This window comes from Pterocles gutturalis, unplaced genomic scaffold (assembly GCF_000699245.1).
Source record: "Pterocles gutturalis isolate BGI_N339 unplaced genomic scaffold, ASM69924v1 scaffold11816, whole genome shotgun sequence".
Taxonomy (NCBI): Eukaryota; Metazoa; Chordata; class Aves; order Pterocliformes; family Pteroclidae; genus Pterocles; species Pterocles gutturalis.
The window spans coordinates 15,006-30,474 of NW_010103120.1; the positions used below are offsets into that span (position 1 = coordinate 15,006).

Here is a 15,469-nt window from a genome sequence, read left to right on the forward strand (position 1 = left end):
GTAGGGAAAAGAGTGGTTTGGTAATGATGGCAAAATCTTAGCATTGCCTAATCCAATTAAACAGTCTTCTACTAGGCCTCCAATATTCTCATTGGAAGAAGGCATTGCACCAGAACTTGAAACGGTGTATAGAAAGGTAGGCATATTTCACATATGTGGTTCCTGAGACCCAATATCTGAGTTTTTCTGGAGCAGAAACCCTGAGGAGCTGAAGGGTTTTGTGCTAAGAACCGTGAGTACTGACTGCTTTTTGGGGTTCCACAACTGGTCTTTAAACGTGCTCTACTTTTTCAAGTATATTCCACTTGTATTTTTCTGTAAAAGTAATGCATACAGAAAGATGAAGAGTTTAGCAGGTAGCAATGGTTAAAACAATAAAGTGACGGTCCATGACAAACTGCTTCCAGTCTGTGAGTCCCTAAAGTCTTCATGAGGCATCCTTGGATATTCTCATGCCAAAGTAGGGTAGTTCCTATTTTAGTGTATCTATAAACTTCCGTGTGGCAGGAGCTGGTAAAAAGACTTGGTGATCAGGACAGAGGTGCTCTCTGCAGCTTCAGTGAGAAAAAATTGAAGGGCATGTGTGCGATGGTTATTTCACAGGGATGAAACTCCTCCGAAATAAGGCTTTACATGCCATTCACTCATGTAGAAAGCAACTAATTTTGAGTTACGTAGCATCAGTTCAGATCTTTTTTGTGATTTTTGTGTTTCCTTCAACCACAGCATACCTACACTGGCAAATAGCAGTTGCAGTGTGCAGTCAGTACAACTGAAAATAAGTTTAAATTAAAACCGTTCAGCAAGCTTTAACCGAGCTTTGATTGTTCTGCTTGTGAGCACTCTAGTACCCCCTTGGAAAAACTGTATCTTTTTAGACTTTAAAGTAGATTGCTGTTTTGGGACACACAGGGGTTTCTGGCTGCTGCTGTTGATACAGATTTGACTGTTGCCCTTTAACTGATGCTGGTTACAAATATGCAATTCTCCTGATGCATTTAGTACCCCAGCTCTATGCAGGGTGTTTCTGCATGCAGGAAAAGAGTTTGCTGGTTAGATCTTAGTAAAGATAGGCCAAGAGAGCTTATGTTTCAAAAACACCATGTTTACATGAACAGCGACATGTAAATACCCAAATCACTGTTGAAAGTAAGGCATTAAGCTTAGGGGTCCTTCATGGTCAGAAAAATAGTTAAAGAATAAGGAATTCAAAGCTGTCATTTTTATGACAGATTATGGCATATTAAATATTTTGATGAAAAACTGAATGTTTAAGAATCAGGTGAACTTGTGTGTTTCATAGCTTTTTATGCCAGTCCTGTAAAAGAGCTATGCAACAGCTGAATTCCTGTCTCAGTCACCCTTTTTCCAGTTCTTACGAAGGGGCTGCAATGAACTGCACTATGTAACTAAGCGGGGGGCACTATGTAACTCACAACTTCCATCTTTTATGGTACCAGAATATCTCTGATGAATCTCTCCTGAAGAATCCAAAGAGGAGAGCAGCAGTAGTCAGGCAGGAAGCACTGCTAATTCTCTTCTGATTTCTGTAACCTGAGGATATAAGCCATGATTGCCTTTTGGTTGTAGCAGGTTGAAGTAGACTCTTTAAGTTTTGTTGCTGACAGCTTTCATTGGGCTTTGTTGATGTGAATTTCCCTGGCGTTACAATGGGGAACCAAAGAACATATTTCCTCTTCTGCATAATCCAAATGGTCTAGAAGGAAAGCTGCTCTCTGAGAGCTGGACTGTTTACCTTAGAGCTCAATTCTAAGGGGAAATAAAGTGATACTAAACAAATGGGTAAAAAGAGAACTAGCAGGCTTTTCTTTTTCCAGTTCAGTTTCTTCATTTTCATTGCTCAGCGAAACCTGTGGTATAGACAGATGACTTCTTATTTCAGCCTTACATGGGCTATTGAAATTCTGTTGTGTAGAATACCTGTGGTGGTTTTGTGTTATCCATTTGTCAATAAAGCTAGCGAGGTTACTGCAGAAGCCTTTACAGTTTAAGACTCAATAGTTAGGTGTAGGCAGTGCTAAATGTGTAATTTTCTGTCACAGGATCTCTTTGCAGGATAGTTTTGTCAGGGCTGGTAAATCCTTTTTTTCTTTCAGGCAATAAAAATGACAGCTGCCAATCAGTATCTTGTTGGACCTGGAGATTTTCAAGGACCTTTTCAATTGGATATTGATATTTCCGGACTGATATTCACCCACCATCCCTGTTTTAGCCGTGAGCATGTGTTAGCAGCTAAATTGGCTCAGTTATATGATCAGTATTTAGCAAGAAAACAGAAGAATCTTACCAAATTTCTCACAGACAAGGTATTTCTGTTGCATTGTCACAGTTTATTGAGATAACGATGTGACAGTTTAAGGTAAAAGCTGAATTTGGTTCTTCAGAGTAGAGTGATGAAATTCTAAATGTATGTAATGGATGGCATTTTTTCAGAAGATAAAAACCTAAATATTTCATTTAGGTTGATGTGTGTTGAGTGCAGAACTGCATTTTTAAGATTATGGTTTTCTTTGATCTTCTGTTTAAAATGAACTGTATGCAAATTCTGTTGTAAAGGGAATATAATTGTTAGAATAAAGTAACATTTATGTAGCATTCCTAGAGTACTACTAACATGCCAACATGTTTTCCAGTGAATGACAGGTAAGACTTTACAGGATTGTGTACAGTGGCTCTGACAGGCAGACAGCAAAAGACCTTGTTCAAGGATGGAGGGAAGTTTGTGAAGTTTAGTTTCAGTTGTTGATTAAAAGGAAGCAATTTAATTTCACCAAATTCTACAAAAATTGATGACCCATTTCCAGGTATATATCTGTGACAGATGCTGTGTTTTAAATGCATACTGTTGTCAGACTTACTATGTCCCTCTAGTGATGTAGCAAAACCCTAGGTCAAAGGTAGACTTTTCTGTTCCTGGCTCAGTTACTGACTTGCTAGATGACCTTTGCTGGGCTGCTTACCCTTTGCGTACCATCACTCTTCTTCCATCTGTACATTAGAAGTGATGGTAGTGGTCTTGTCTGGTGTAAATTTGGACAGAAACATTAGGCATTGTTAGTACAATTCTAATATTATCAGAATATTTTTAAAGCATTTTAAAATGCTTTTGAAATCTGAAAGGATAACAATTCTTTAGATTTGTGAGGTAAATGTGATATGAGATAGCTCTATGTAGTAGGGCTGGTCTGTTAAAAATTAGTTTGATTATTAAGTACATGAATATGAATTCAGATTTCCATAAATTAAAGGTGATGATGATTATCTGCCTTAAAGGGCTATTATAAGGGAAAAAGAATCATTGTATGTACGGTCATTTTTGTATTACTGTAATGAGGGTCAGTAGGTGCTATACAGGTACTTCTGAATTTTGGTATAAAGGATTAGGTTATAGTTCTAATGCTGGACAAATATTTTATACAGTGTCCCAAAATAATTCTTTGGTATACTTTAATCTGTCATTACTTTTGAAGGATTGGATTTAGTTTTCCATGAAACAGTGAAATAGGACATTTGGGGTCTCCATGCCTGCTTTACAGGACCCTATGTGTGGAAAGGATTTCCTGAGTGTTTCCATGATGTTTTGCAGTATTGTAGGCAACTGCATAATATATTTTCCATAAATTGATTTTAACAATTAGGTATTTTGGCCACCATTCTGCTACTGACAGGCAGTTTTAAAACCCGTCTCCTATAAGAGTCATTATTTAATTGCCAGATTGTTGCAGCCAAATTGTTCTTAAACCTAAACAACTATTCCTACCTTTTCCCCTCCCTCTCTGCCATGTCCCATGTCCCAGTGGACTTCTCATTATCCACTTCTGATGCTTGCTTGTTGTATCTTAAAATAAATCACCTTTCAGTCCTTATTTTGTCAGGCTAAAGAAACTGCACTTCCTGACTCTCCGTGCCCCAGATGATATGAGCAGCTTTCCATGTATTCAATTATTCTTTCTTTCAAAATTTATTTCAATGTCTTGTTTTGTATCAGTGAGTTTCAATTTGTGGTTGCTCATGTGTGTTTTCAGCTCTATGCTTCCTGCTCTCCAGTTATGTTGTCTCTCCAGTTTGATAGATTTTTTGTAATTTCATTGCTTCTGCTTTGGATGTAGTCACTTTCATACCCTGCAGTGCCATCAGCCATTCTGGTTTCACATTCAGTATTATCCTTAAGGAGATCTACAGCAACATAATAACTAAAGTTTTGTATCCTGTCCTACTCCTGTTCCTTATTTTCCTCTCTTCTGTTAGCCACTCCTTTACATTCTCTTGTCTTCACAGCCATGTAAATTTTTGCATTCTCCTGAACTATGTGTCCATCTTCTGTGTAATCATGTGATATCTGTTGTCAAGTCTTACCTGAAGGGGTGCCCTCTTGTCTCGACAGTATGGATTCAAAATTGCATTTGGACTGTACCATTGTTTCCAGTTCTGTCTTGTCCTTAGACCTTCTCTTCTTCCACTTGTTACATTCAATATGTTATGCTTAAATGCTTTGTTGCAAGGTGCCCAGCTTCTGTAAGGCACTAATCAAATCCACAATCCACTTGTTTTTGTTGTTTACTGATTTTCTAGGGTTACCTCTAGTGGCCCTGCCTAGTCCCAAAAAAAACTTTTGTAGATGTTTTTTTGGCAGACTCACTTTTTTTCTCCAACCCCTTTGATTGCTGAGCTTTCAGAATAATCTCTAGATTACTCTTGTCCCCTTGTTTAGATCTGTCACAGTGACCAAAGGCAGTAAATCTTCCTCATATGCCCAGGGATCCTGATTAGAATTTCATTTTGAAGAGTCAGCATCTCACAGACATGGCAAAACCCAGTAAATATAGAATTAAGACAATTCAGAGTTTTCTGTTATGCAGTTTCTGTTATTTCTCATTCATGTCAAGGTGCATTACACTGTATGCCTCATATGTCAAACCATCTATTAATTCTTTGTTCATTTAAGCTGCATGTTTTGAGGAATGCTGTGCAAGATAGTATAGATGGTGGTAGTGATGGTGTTCCTAGTCCCATGGCACAACAGAGCATACCTGAATACAAAATTGAGATCAGGTAGGTATGGATTCATTAGATCATTGATTTTTAAAACTGTATTGCTTTTTTCCTTTCCATGCTGGTATAGAATATGATTCATGACAGATTTTTAAATTCTGCTATGTATAGCTCTAGAAGAATTTGGAGGGCTTAAAAGTTCTTTACGGAAAAATTGAGTAAAAAAAAAATATTAAGAAAATAGAACTTAGGCTGAAATCTTGATTCAAAAGTAGTCTAATTTGATTACTTTATTAATTATTTAGTAACTAGTGGTGTGTTTTGTACAATTAAAATTTAATTAAAATAAGGTTTCAATAGACATCAGCTGGATGCATGAAGCTCTCACAACAATGAAAGTGACGTAAATTTTGAACAGAGATAACCCCAGTTTTTTCCATCTTCTTCCTCATTACATAAGTTTTGTTGATTCACTTCCCATTCTTAGGTATTTTGGGCATGTTTGCCAATGGGTTAATATACATGAAATGGTAGAACTTTGTTTAACAAGATCACAGTTATTGTTCTTGGACAGTAACTGGGTAGTAAAAATGCATTACAGTTCTTGGCTTGGTAGTGAAGGTTTATATTGTTTTTGGCAGATGGACAGCGGTGAGCTGTGGGTGTAAGCAGTATGATAAAACTTATTTTGGAGATCTATGCTGAACAGCCTTTTAACTAGTAGATACTTAATAAAAATCTGAAAGTTTTGCACAATCTGGAAGTAGACGATGATATGTTAATTTAAATAAAAAGTTTAGACTGAGGTAGTGGATCACACGATAAAAAAGATTTTTAAAAAATATTGTATTTACTTCTACTTTCAGTCTTGAAATCTTCATCTGCTTACACTTACACACCCACTTACTACTCTTAGTTTGGGAATTGCTTCCTCAGGTTTTCATCCTTCAAGTATGCTGTCTTGTAATACATGGGTATCTGTGCAGGACATATAGAAGCCTATAATGTATTATTTTATACTGAAGGACTAAGTCTTCCTTCCATTGAAAAAAAGAGTAGATTTTACTAATATTTTCTTAGCACGTCTGCTAGAGGTCTAGGAGCAGGAGATGTGTAATTATCACACAGTACCTTGGAGACAGGAGCTCTCACTAAGGAAAGGGTGAGAATAGTAATGAGAAGGTTCACTGTGGGAAGGAGATTCTTGAATTTTGGCACCAACCTCGAGGCTTGCTTGATGGTTAATTCTAATTAGATAGAATATTTATTCTGGATCTCTTAAGTGTTTTTCTAGGTCTTGAGCACTTTAGTTTAGTGTCACGCTATTATGAATCAGGAGAAAGTCAGCTGAAGTCAGTGAGATCAGTGTTGCGTAAGTAATGTGAGATGAGTTCGGCTGGGATTATTCTAGGGGTTTTCATATCTGTAATTCTTTCTGTTGTTGGAAGCTGTTACACATAGGAGGCTCGGATGGGCTCAGGAATATTTACTGTCATCCTGTTTATTACTAACTTGGACCACGTATGTTGTGAAAAAATCTGACCTGCCTTGTCTCTCTTTTAACATTGTATTTCCCTGATGGTCAATGTAGTACACTCATGAGAAATTACAGATGAGAAATTACAGATGTGAAGAGAGCGTAGCATGTAAATAATCTAATAGTTTCCTCCACCCTCCAGTAACATTGCTGATGTATACTCTTTGCTGTCTGAAGATCAGAGCTCTAGTTTTCCATCACTTTGAGGGAGAAATGTCATCTCTATACAGAAAACTTTTTCAAATTAACAATTTCTGCCCTACTTTCCTTGCTTGCTGAGGAGGAAGCCAAAGTATACTGTATTGCAGGTTTCAGGCTCTTGCAGCTGATGTATTTTAGCAGAGGTGATTCTCTACTGAGAGGTCCTGCTTCCAAATCTAATAAATTAGATAAGTGTAATTACTGAGCTATAAGTTTCTCATGTCTTTAAGCTTCATCTTCTAGCTTCATCTGGAAGACAAAGAATAAAAGGTTATTAACCTGCATGGATAAGTAATACTCAAACTGCTAGCTAGTGAAGTGGAGAAGTTACTCATAGTGCTTTCTGGAAGTCTGTATTTCATCTTTGTTTATTGTTTTTACTAAATTTGCTTATGCTTTTAAATAATGTTTGATGTATTTCTGCTTTCAGCTCTAATTCAGCTTAACTGTCTTCCACATTCTCTGAATATTACCAGTAATAATGTGCTAATTTACATCTTCTATTTTTTTTTTTAAATCACGTTATTTTTACTAGACACGTGTAGCTACCAAGAGAGTACTGGAAACAGTCTGTGCTTGTGCTGCATAGACATTTACATTGGAAATGTGTGTTGATCATTAAAAGTGCTAATGAATAGCTCTTCTACAAACACATTAGAGAGCAGAAATGTGAAATATCAATTCTGAGGCAAAAAAAAGCCCTATTGATTTTGTGTGTGTTAAGAATCTTGTAGGGGCTGTCAAAGGACTTGCATTACTTCATCTCTGCAAGTCCTTTTTACTGGAGCTAGAAGCATGTTAAGTCTAAAACATATTTTGTAATGTACGATTCTAATAAGCATTACTTCATAGCAGCAGTGTAGGTTTCCTGAGCTGTTGTTTACATGAATTGACTTTAAAATGTTTTTAATGATATACAGCTGTAATAAGCATTTCAGAAAACTTTGGGATCTCTAGAGAATGAACTGCAATTGAAGTCAGATTGTCCAAAATGTAAGAGAGCAGAGTACAGAAGGAAATCAAATTCTGCCATCTTCAAGTCTGGGTTTTATGCTCCTTGGATTTAAACCACTGCAGCCATCAATCAAATTGAAACCCACGTCACTTGGCTTTTGATATCACAAGTCTTCACTTCATTGTTCCACTGAGTTATATAGCTCTGACTGATTTTGTGCATATGTGTATGTATTTCTAGGCAAACCAGAAGACTTCGCGATGCTGAAGAAGAAAAAGACAGAATGTTGCTTAAGACCATTATAAAAGTTTGGAAAGAAATTAAATCCCTCCGTGACTTTCAGAAGTTTACTAACACACCCCTGAAACTTTGTTTGAGGAAGTATGTTTTGATAACACTTTTTGTACTTAATTTGCCAGCACTGGAGTTTTAATAAGTCAATTTGGGAACTTAGAATTCTGATATGAAAGGTGAAAAGTAAGAATTTGAGTAGTATCTGGCACTGGTGTAGCCTACCACTACTCTTTTGGAGTTTGGAGAGGAAAGAAGGTTAAAATAACAAATAATTACTGTAACAGAAAGGAATTTCTACAGGCTAATGAGTAAAGAAAAAGTTTCATTCATATGAAAAATATTAATTTTGGATAGTAACTGTCTGCTATTTACTCTTAAACTATACTAGTATTTTTAAATAAAACACTTTTGATATAATGAAATTAATTCATGGAGAGGTAACCTTATGTTATATATTATAGACTTAACTGTAGCCCTTACGTTAACTTATGCAACATGTTGATAACTATTGTTTTGAAGGGAAGAGGTTGATCAGACATCAGATGAGAAAGCATACGAAGCAGAAATTCAGGCTGAGATAAATGAATTACTAGAAGAATGTATGGAAGAATATGAAGAGAAAATGGAGGAGTATAAAACTGAGCTACGAGAGTGGAAATCTTGGAGGAAGACACAGGTTTGTTTAAATCATTCAGTTTCACAAAAATTAAAATGATTACTAAATATGTTCAAAATTTCTCCTAATACAGAAAAAAACATCAATTTCAGGACAGTTATGCATAAATTTTGTAATTTATTTGGATGCATTTGTTAGTAAATTAATTTTTAATTAAAAAAAGAAAATATGCTAGGTTTTTGTGGGGCATTGTCTTCCTGGTATTGATTTCCAGCACTTCAGCAGCTCTTTCTTTAAATTTAATAGTTTTGTAGCATTCCTGTTGAATTCATGTCCTTGCAAAGAAAAAACATAAATTAATTTTAGGTGTGTGTAAGTGGTGAAGCAAAATAATTATAAGGTGTTTCCAATGAACAAGCAGTTCATGTCATCTCATGTAAATTTGTGTTCAGGAATGTCTCAAAACTGGAAAATGTAATTAATATTCTAGCCTTTTACCTCTTAAAAGCTTTATTGCTAATAATCTGTACTGTGTTTACTGTCTCATTAGTCCTTCAAAGGGATATTGACAAATACAGGAGCTAGAACAATACACTGCACCTGGATGATCTTTGAAATAGCCTGTGGCAGTGACGGCAAAATCAGACTTGCTTTCATAGCTTTGTGGCAATGCACTGGATGCCTGAGGGTGATTATACTTGACTGTAATTACTGCCCAGTTTTAACACTGTGGTTTTTTGGATACCAAAGCAAAATCAAGTTTAAGGAAATGCTTCATGTACAGTTTTCGGGAATCTAGTGCATCTGCTGATAGTTTTATGGAAAGTTTTTTTCAGGTACAGGCAGCATATATATGGAAGGCACTTTAAATGTTTGAGGGGAAGCTGATCTGCAAGTATTGGAAATTCCTGTTATCAGAACACAAGTAGGCACATGACTCACTGGTATCATGTCATTTCACTTATAGGATAAGATTAATAAATGTAAACCTTAAAATGAAGGCATATAGTCTTCAGCATTGATCCTAATGGGAAATATTCATCTACCTCTAACCAGTTATGCTTTCACAGATACCACAGTGGGTGGTTACAGCCAAAGATGCCTTCAGCATCTTTTCATGGTGTTAGTTACAAACTGTCTTGAGACTGAGATGATTGTTCTTTCCTTTTAGAGTGAAATGTAGTACACAGACCTTCTTTTCATGCCCAGAACTACTTTAATTTATTTTACTCAAAGTATTTTTTGGTTAATCACTGCTGTTGGTGTGTTACTAGCACCGATCACATGAATCTAAGGAAGACACTAAAGGTAGAAGAGACTAGATAAATTTGAAGACACTAAAGGTAGAAGAGACTAGACAAATTTAAGAGGAAATACAAGAACAAAAAGGGTAACATATAACTAAGCCAAGAAAGAAAGAATATTAAGAAAAATATGTGAACAACTGTGGCTACTTACTGAGTTACCTTCCTTCAGTCCGTCCCTAAGAGAATGCACATGGTAACTCAGGCTAAATGAGAAGTCAACTGCTAGGCATAATGTTCAAGAAATATGTTTATTTTGTAAGTTGGTTGGGAAGGTTAAATAAATGGTTTGTTTGAAGCACATTATGTTTTTGGAACATATGAATGGAATACATTGCTGAAATCTGAATCTAAAGTAGTTCTACAGAATGAGAGAAATGTTATTTTTGTGTGTGCTGATTTTAAAATTACACAGGCATTACCCATATATGTTTATCACTTGTAAATAAAGAGAACAAGAGAAAAAAACTCTACTGATTGAAACTAGTTCAGGAATAATATTATTATTTTTATGTGCAGAAGTCCAAGAAGAAAAAGAAGAAAAATAACATTAACGAAGGAGAAGAATCAGTAGAAGATTGTGATGTTAGTGAGGAACGTGTAAAACCCATTCCACCTAAAATGGCCGATAGCCTGGAAATAGAGCAGCAGGTTAGAGAAAAAGCTAACAACTGCAGGAGGAAACCTGGAGAGCCTGTTCTAATTCCTGAACTGGTCCTGTCAGGAAGCATAACTCCAACTGAGCTGTGTCCTCGGTAAGATAAATGTTGGCCTGCAAATTACTTTGTTGATTGTACAACTTCAGAAGCATGTGCTCACTCTTCTATTTAGCCTAGTGATTACAACGTTAAAACTTCTGCTTCTGAAGCCGATATAACTCAATTGTTTTTCAAGTCACATGTAACCTTGTATATACTGGACCTGGAGAATGCATGTCTACACATTCCCTTTGAACCTTCTGATGTTCCTTGAGCACCTGCATAGAACAGTTGTGCATATATAAAGAAGTTGTTTTGAGTGTATAGCCTAGGTCGCTTCTGGCAGTACCGCTCTCACTACCTAGTCCTTTACACCAGGTCTGTGCTATAGTCAACAAGGGGAAAATAAAGAAATCATGTAGTAAACCAGAGATTTGACTGTGGATAAAATAAATTTACTTGTGTTAATTTCCACATTTCCACATGCAATTTAACATACATCTAGCAGATTTTAGTCATTTAAGAACTGCTTTGTTTTGTACTTATTTGGCGAATAGCCTAATCAAGGAATATTGGTTGGCTGTTCTACTCCCAATAACTAAAAACTTCAAAACCTTAACTCAATTGGATATCATTTGTTGTGCTTTGGAGGAAGGGAGTAGAAGGGAATTTTGTTTCCCTAAATAACTCGTTTTATATGAAGATGGCTTTAGTGGATCTAAAATTTGACCTGTTAATTTTTAAATGATGTTATGTTAATGAGAAGATAAAGTAAGTGCTAAATAATAGTTTTAAAGACATTCCTCTGTAGTGACGTTTCCAGAAAAATACCATCTTTATTTAGGTGACTTCTGTTTCCCCTTGAGGAATCAGATTCTCATTAAAAATAACCAAAGAATAAAAACGCTATTAAAAATGATCTGACATTTTGTTTGACATATTTCCAGAGCGGAAGTTTTGCGACGAGAAGATGTGAAGAGACGCTCTGCATTTATAAAAGTCCTTTTCAACTCCAAAGAAGTATCAAGGACTGTTACACGACCAATAACTTCAGATTTCAGAGTTCACTTTGGACAGATTTTCAATTTACAAATATTCAACTGGCCAGAGAGTTTGAAACTACAGGTAGGTAATGATTTATCATAGTAACTTTTAAAAAGATAATGTGAAAAATAATTACTCCTGTAATCCTTGTATTTTCCTCTATGGTACTGTTGTGAAGACTGAAAAACCTGTGAAAGACCCTTTGTAAATCATGAGTCTTCTGCCTGTTCCTGACTTCTCCAGTCACAGACTTTCAACTTTACTGCTGCATTTTTGATGCTTGTGCTTTTTATCTCACCTTATATATATATATATATCTGTTTTATATAACATGACTATGGGCTGCATGGGGGAAATTAAATAATTGGGGCATGTGATTAAATATGTTAATGGACCAATGCTTAATTTTAGAAAAACTGATTTACATTGCAGATAAACTTTCCAAAATGGTCTTCTTAAAACATTGTCCACCTGGTAAAATCATCATAATGTTTGCTGGAGGGGGATAAGAAAAAAATTAATTGCTAGTGATGTCTATAACTGCACTTGACTTGATCAACAGTTCAGTTAAGTCAAACCACCACCACCCTCATTCCAAGTATGAAATAATGAATGAGTCACATAAATAATTCTCAGAGCCAATGCAACGTATTTTTAGGAGGAACACTACTTCTGTTAGATGACTTTTCCTGTTAGGTAACTTATCACTGGTCGTTCAGAGGAGGGTGTATACCCCTTGCCTGCTCCATTTATGTAATGCACAAATTGAAAGGGGAAAGGAATACCATCTTCCTGGATTAAACACATCTGAATGGAAAAATCACTCACATCACTCTGAGCCTACAACAGGCCAGGAAAGAGGGAAGCAGCCTGCAGTACTGCCAGATCGGGGACTGTGTGCCTTACCCTGCCTTTCATGGTAAGGGAGAATTAATGAGGCAGAATCCCTCTGGCACCTTCACCTGAAGCCAGCAGCTGTCACAAACAGTTGCATATTGGACAGTGATGCTCTATAAAGCCTAGAGTTTGTCATATTCTCAGGTGCATTAGAAAGGTGAGAAGGATATAGTTTAAGAAGAATTCAGACCAAGTTAGGTGCTGGTAGCTGAAAGGTCTGATAATTGGGTATTTTAGAAAATAAATGAATGTAATTGCCTTAAATGAATTATTTCATGCTTAAGTCATAGTCAAACCTTTTGTCCAAATACCCTACAATATTTTTTCAACTTCTTATGAATACATGTGTAATCTGTTTTACTTATGTCGATCACTATGATTTTCCTAGATATATGAAACAACGGGTATGAGCAGTACCACTTTGTTGGCTGAAGTGTTCATACCTGTTCCTGAGACTACGGTTCTGACAGGCAGTGCTCCTATAGAAGAAATAGAGTTCAGCAGCAATCAGCGTGTGATGTTGGAGCATGAAGGAGTTGGTAGTGGTAGGAACTCTCTGTCTTTCTAGGTTCAATGTTTCTCCTTTTTCTGAAACTGTGCAGCAGTTAGTGGCTGGCATAAGCTTAAGAGTAAATTCTGTTAAGAGCATTACAGCTTCTGCATCTGAATCTTATAAAATAGTCATGATTCTTATTATTGACATTTACTGTGGAATTTTTGTCTCTTACTAACTTTAAGTATATAATAAAAATGTGTAGTTTTATTATTTGGCTTGTAGTATCAATAGCTATATTAGCTACTAACTATAGAAGGTGTTTGCATTTTTTTTTGAGTATTTAAGTAATCAGGCCTCTGACACTGCAGAGCAAGCAAATGGTATTAATCAGTATAGCTCCAGTCATTTTAATGTTTTAAACCACTGAGGAATGTATATGTATATAAGTGTATATGCAGATTAATTTTTTTGTGTTCCTGTTTGCTGTGATGACCTCCTGCAGCACATTTTATCCCTGGGACTTTAAAAAGGTAAAACAAGGGAGACGTAGAAAAAGTGGAAACAGGAATAATACCTAGTAGCATACGGAACTTTCAAGTTTATATAAGTTTGAACACCATTATAAGATGACTGACTTGCATAAATTTGCCATATATGAAATACAGATCAAGCTAGATAAAAAGCAGTGGAGGAAAGAAACGTGGTAAAAAATCATTAAAACAAATGTATGTGTAAATGTCATTGACCATGATGACTGTATATACAGTTGCGTATCACAAAGCTTGAGCACTGACTTTTCAGTCATGCATAATTCTTTTGACACTGAATTTCTGTTTCACTGATAACAGTATGCTGAATCTGAAAATTACCAGAAATATTAAATAGTGTGCATCTATAAGGGAAGAAAAAAAGCCTTTGTCATAGCTTTCAAGGGATAGCGTTGCTTTCCAACCCAAATGGAAAGCCTTTCTGTAGGTGGAATGAAATCTTTCACTCCTTTTGTAGAGCAGAGTCCTTCCCCACAGCATATGGCAGAATCAAGTTGTTTCATTTTACCCAACTTATATAAAGGCACAGGTTATTTGGCTAATTATTTTCAGGAAGTATTTGTAAAGATGTTTAGACATTGTATTTGAATGGATGAACATAAATACTTTGGGTTTTTTCCTCCTTAATAGGTGTGTCCTTTTCATTTGAAGCTGATGGTAGCAACAAAATGACTTTAATGACCTCTGGGAAGGTATCCAATAGTGTCTCTTGGACAGTTGGAGAAAAAGAAATCACCTTAATTCCTCCACTATCTCAGCAAAAGACAGGCATTCCAAGGTGATATGATATGAATTCTCAGTGATTCATGGGAAAGTGATTATACTAGTACTTAAAAAAAAACATGGACTTTCATAATCAAGAATTTTCATAATCTTTTTCCTTAACACCTCCAGGGATGGGGCATCCATACCTTCTTTGTTGTTTTTAAGTTTAGGTATTACTTTGTGCTGTAGCCCTCTACAGATATCTTAGGGTACATGTTTTTTGGTTAAATAGATTTTAGTTAGAAATTTTATCTTTTAGATTACTATTTATAGACAATATTAAAGTTAAACTCAAGCTGATTAATTCACTTTTATGATTTTATAATAGAAGATGTATATATTGGCAAGGAACTTTAATGTAATCATTTTGCTAAGAACAGAAGCTCCAGCTCTTTCTTATCCAAAGTGCATTTGGAGACGCTATTAGGACATATGCTTTAAGTACCTTTTCTGTAATTAATGATAAAAATTATACTATGAAAGCAGTGGAACTTAGTATGGGGGCTTGACACCGTTAGTGAATTAATCAGTGAAAAATTCTCATCTGCTGGATCATTCCAAGATAATATTCTTTCATGATTTTTCTCCATCAGAAGCCTGTTGACATGCAGAAATTAGTATATTCCATTCAAAACAATCTATTTTGCCCTGTGGCTGCAAGTTGGATATTGTAGATTATTTGTTGGTTTTTAAAATTTTGTTGCTTTTATGTAATTCCAGTAAAGTCAAAGAGATGTTACATACAGTCTGCTTTTGTAATGTCCTCAGGTAACTTCCCTGTAAAGCCTTAAGAGTTTTCCTGTACCTCTTCCAGCTGATTAGATTCTGTCAGATTTTTTTTATTTAGAGGCTAGACATTGGCGTCCAAATCACTCTGTTACTATTTTTGACCCAAGCTGCAGCCGTTAGAGTAATTTGCTGATCAGCGTATGAGTAACCCCCTGACTTCAGTGAGACTAGAATAGCATGAGATTAAAACATAAGGATGCACTCCCAAAGGATAACTTTCAACTCGGGAGACTAATCACTGTAGTAAATGGAAAAATGGGGAATTTCAGAAGGAAGTTAGCTGTAAAACACTCTTCTTTCAATCGCCCTCTA

General features: G+C 35.9%; 1 protein-coding gene across 1 annotated transcript in view; it reads left to right on the forward strand.

Annotated features, from left to right (window-relative positions):
- Positions 1-15,469, forward strand: part of CC2D2A (coiled-coil and C2 domain containing 2A) — a 50,501-nt gene that overhangs the window by 6,811 nt on the left and 28,221 nt on the right. Inside the window, exons 7-15 of the mRNA XM_010086575.1 lie at positions 5-136; positions 2,118-2,327; positions 4,967-5,073; positions 7,947-8,087; positions 8,520-8,676; positions 10,440-10,675; positions 11,566-11,743; positions 12,948-13,104; positions 14,234-14,381. Of these exons, the coding sequence (XP_010084877.1) occupies positions 5-136; positions 2,118-2,327; positions 4,967-5,073; positions 7,947-8,087; positions 8,520-8,676; positions 10,440-10,675; positions 11,566-11,743; positions 12,948-13,104; positions 14,234-14,381 (1,466 nt within the window). The remainder of the gene's footprint in view (positions 1-4; positions 137-2,117; positions 2,328-4,966; positions 5,074-7,946; positions 8,088-8,519; positions 8,677-10,439; positions 10,676-11,565; positions 11,744-12,947; positions 13,105-14,233; positions 14,382-15,469) is intronic.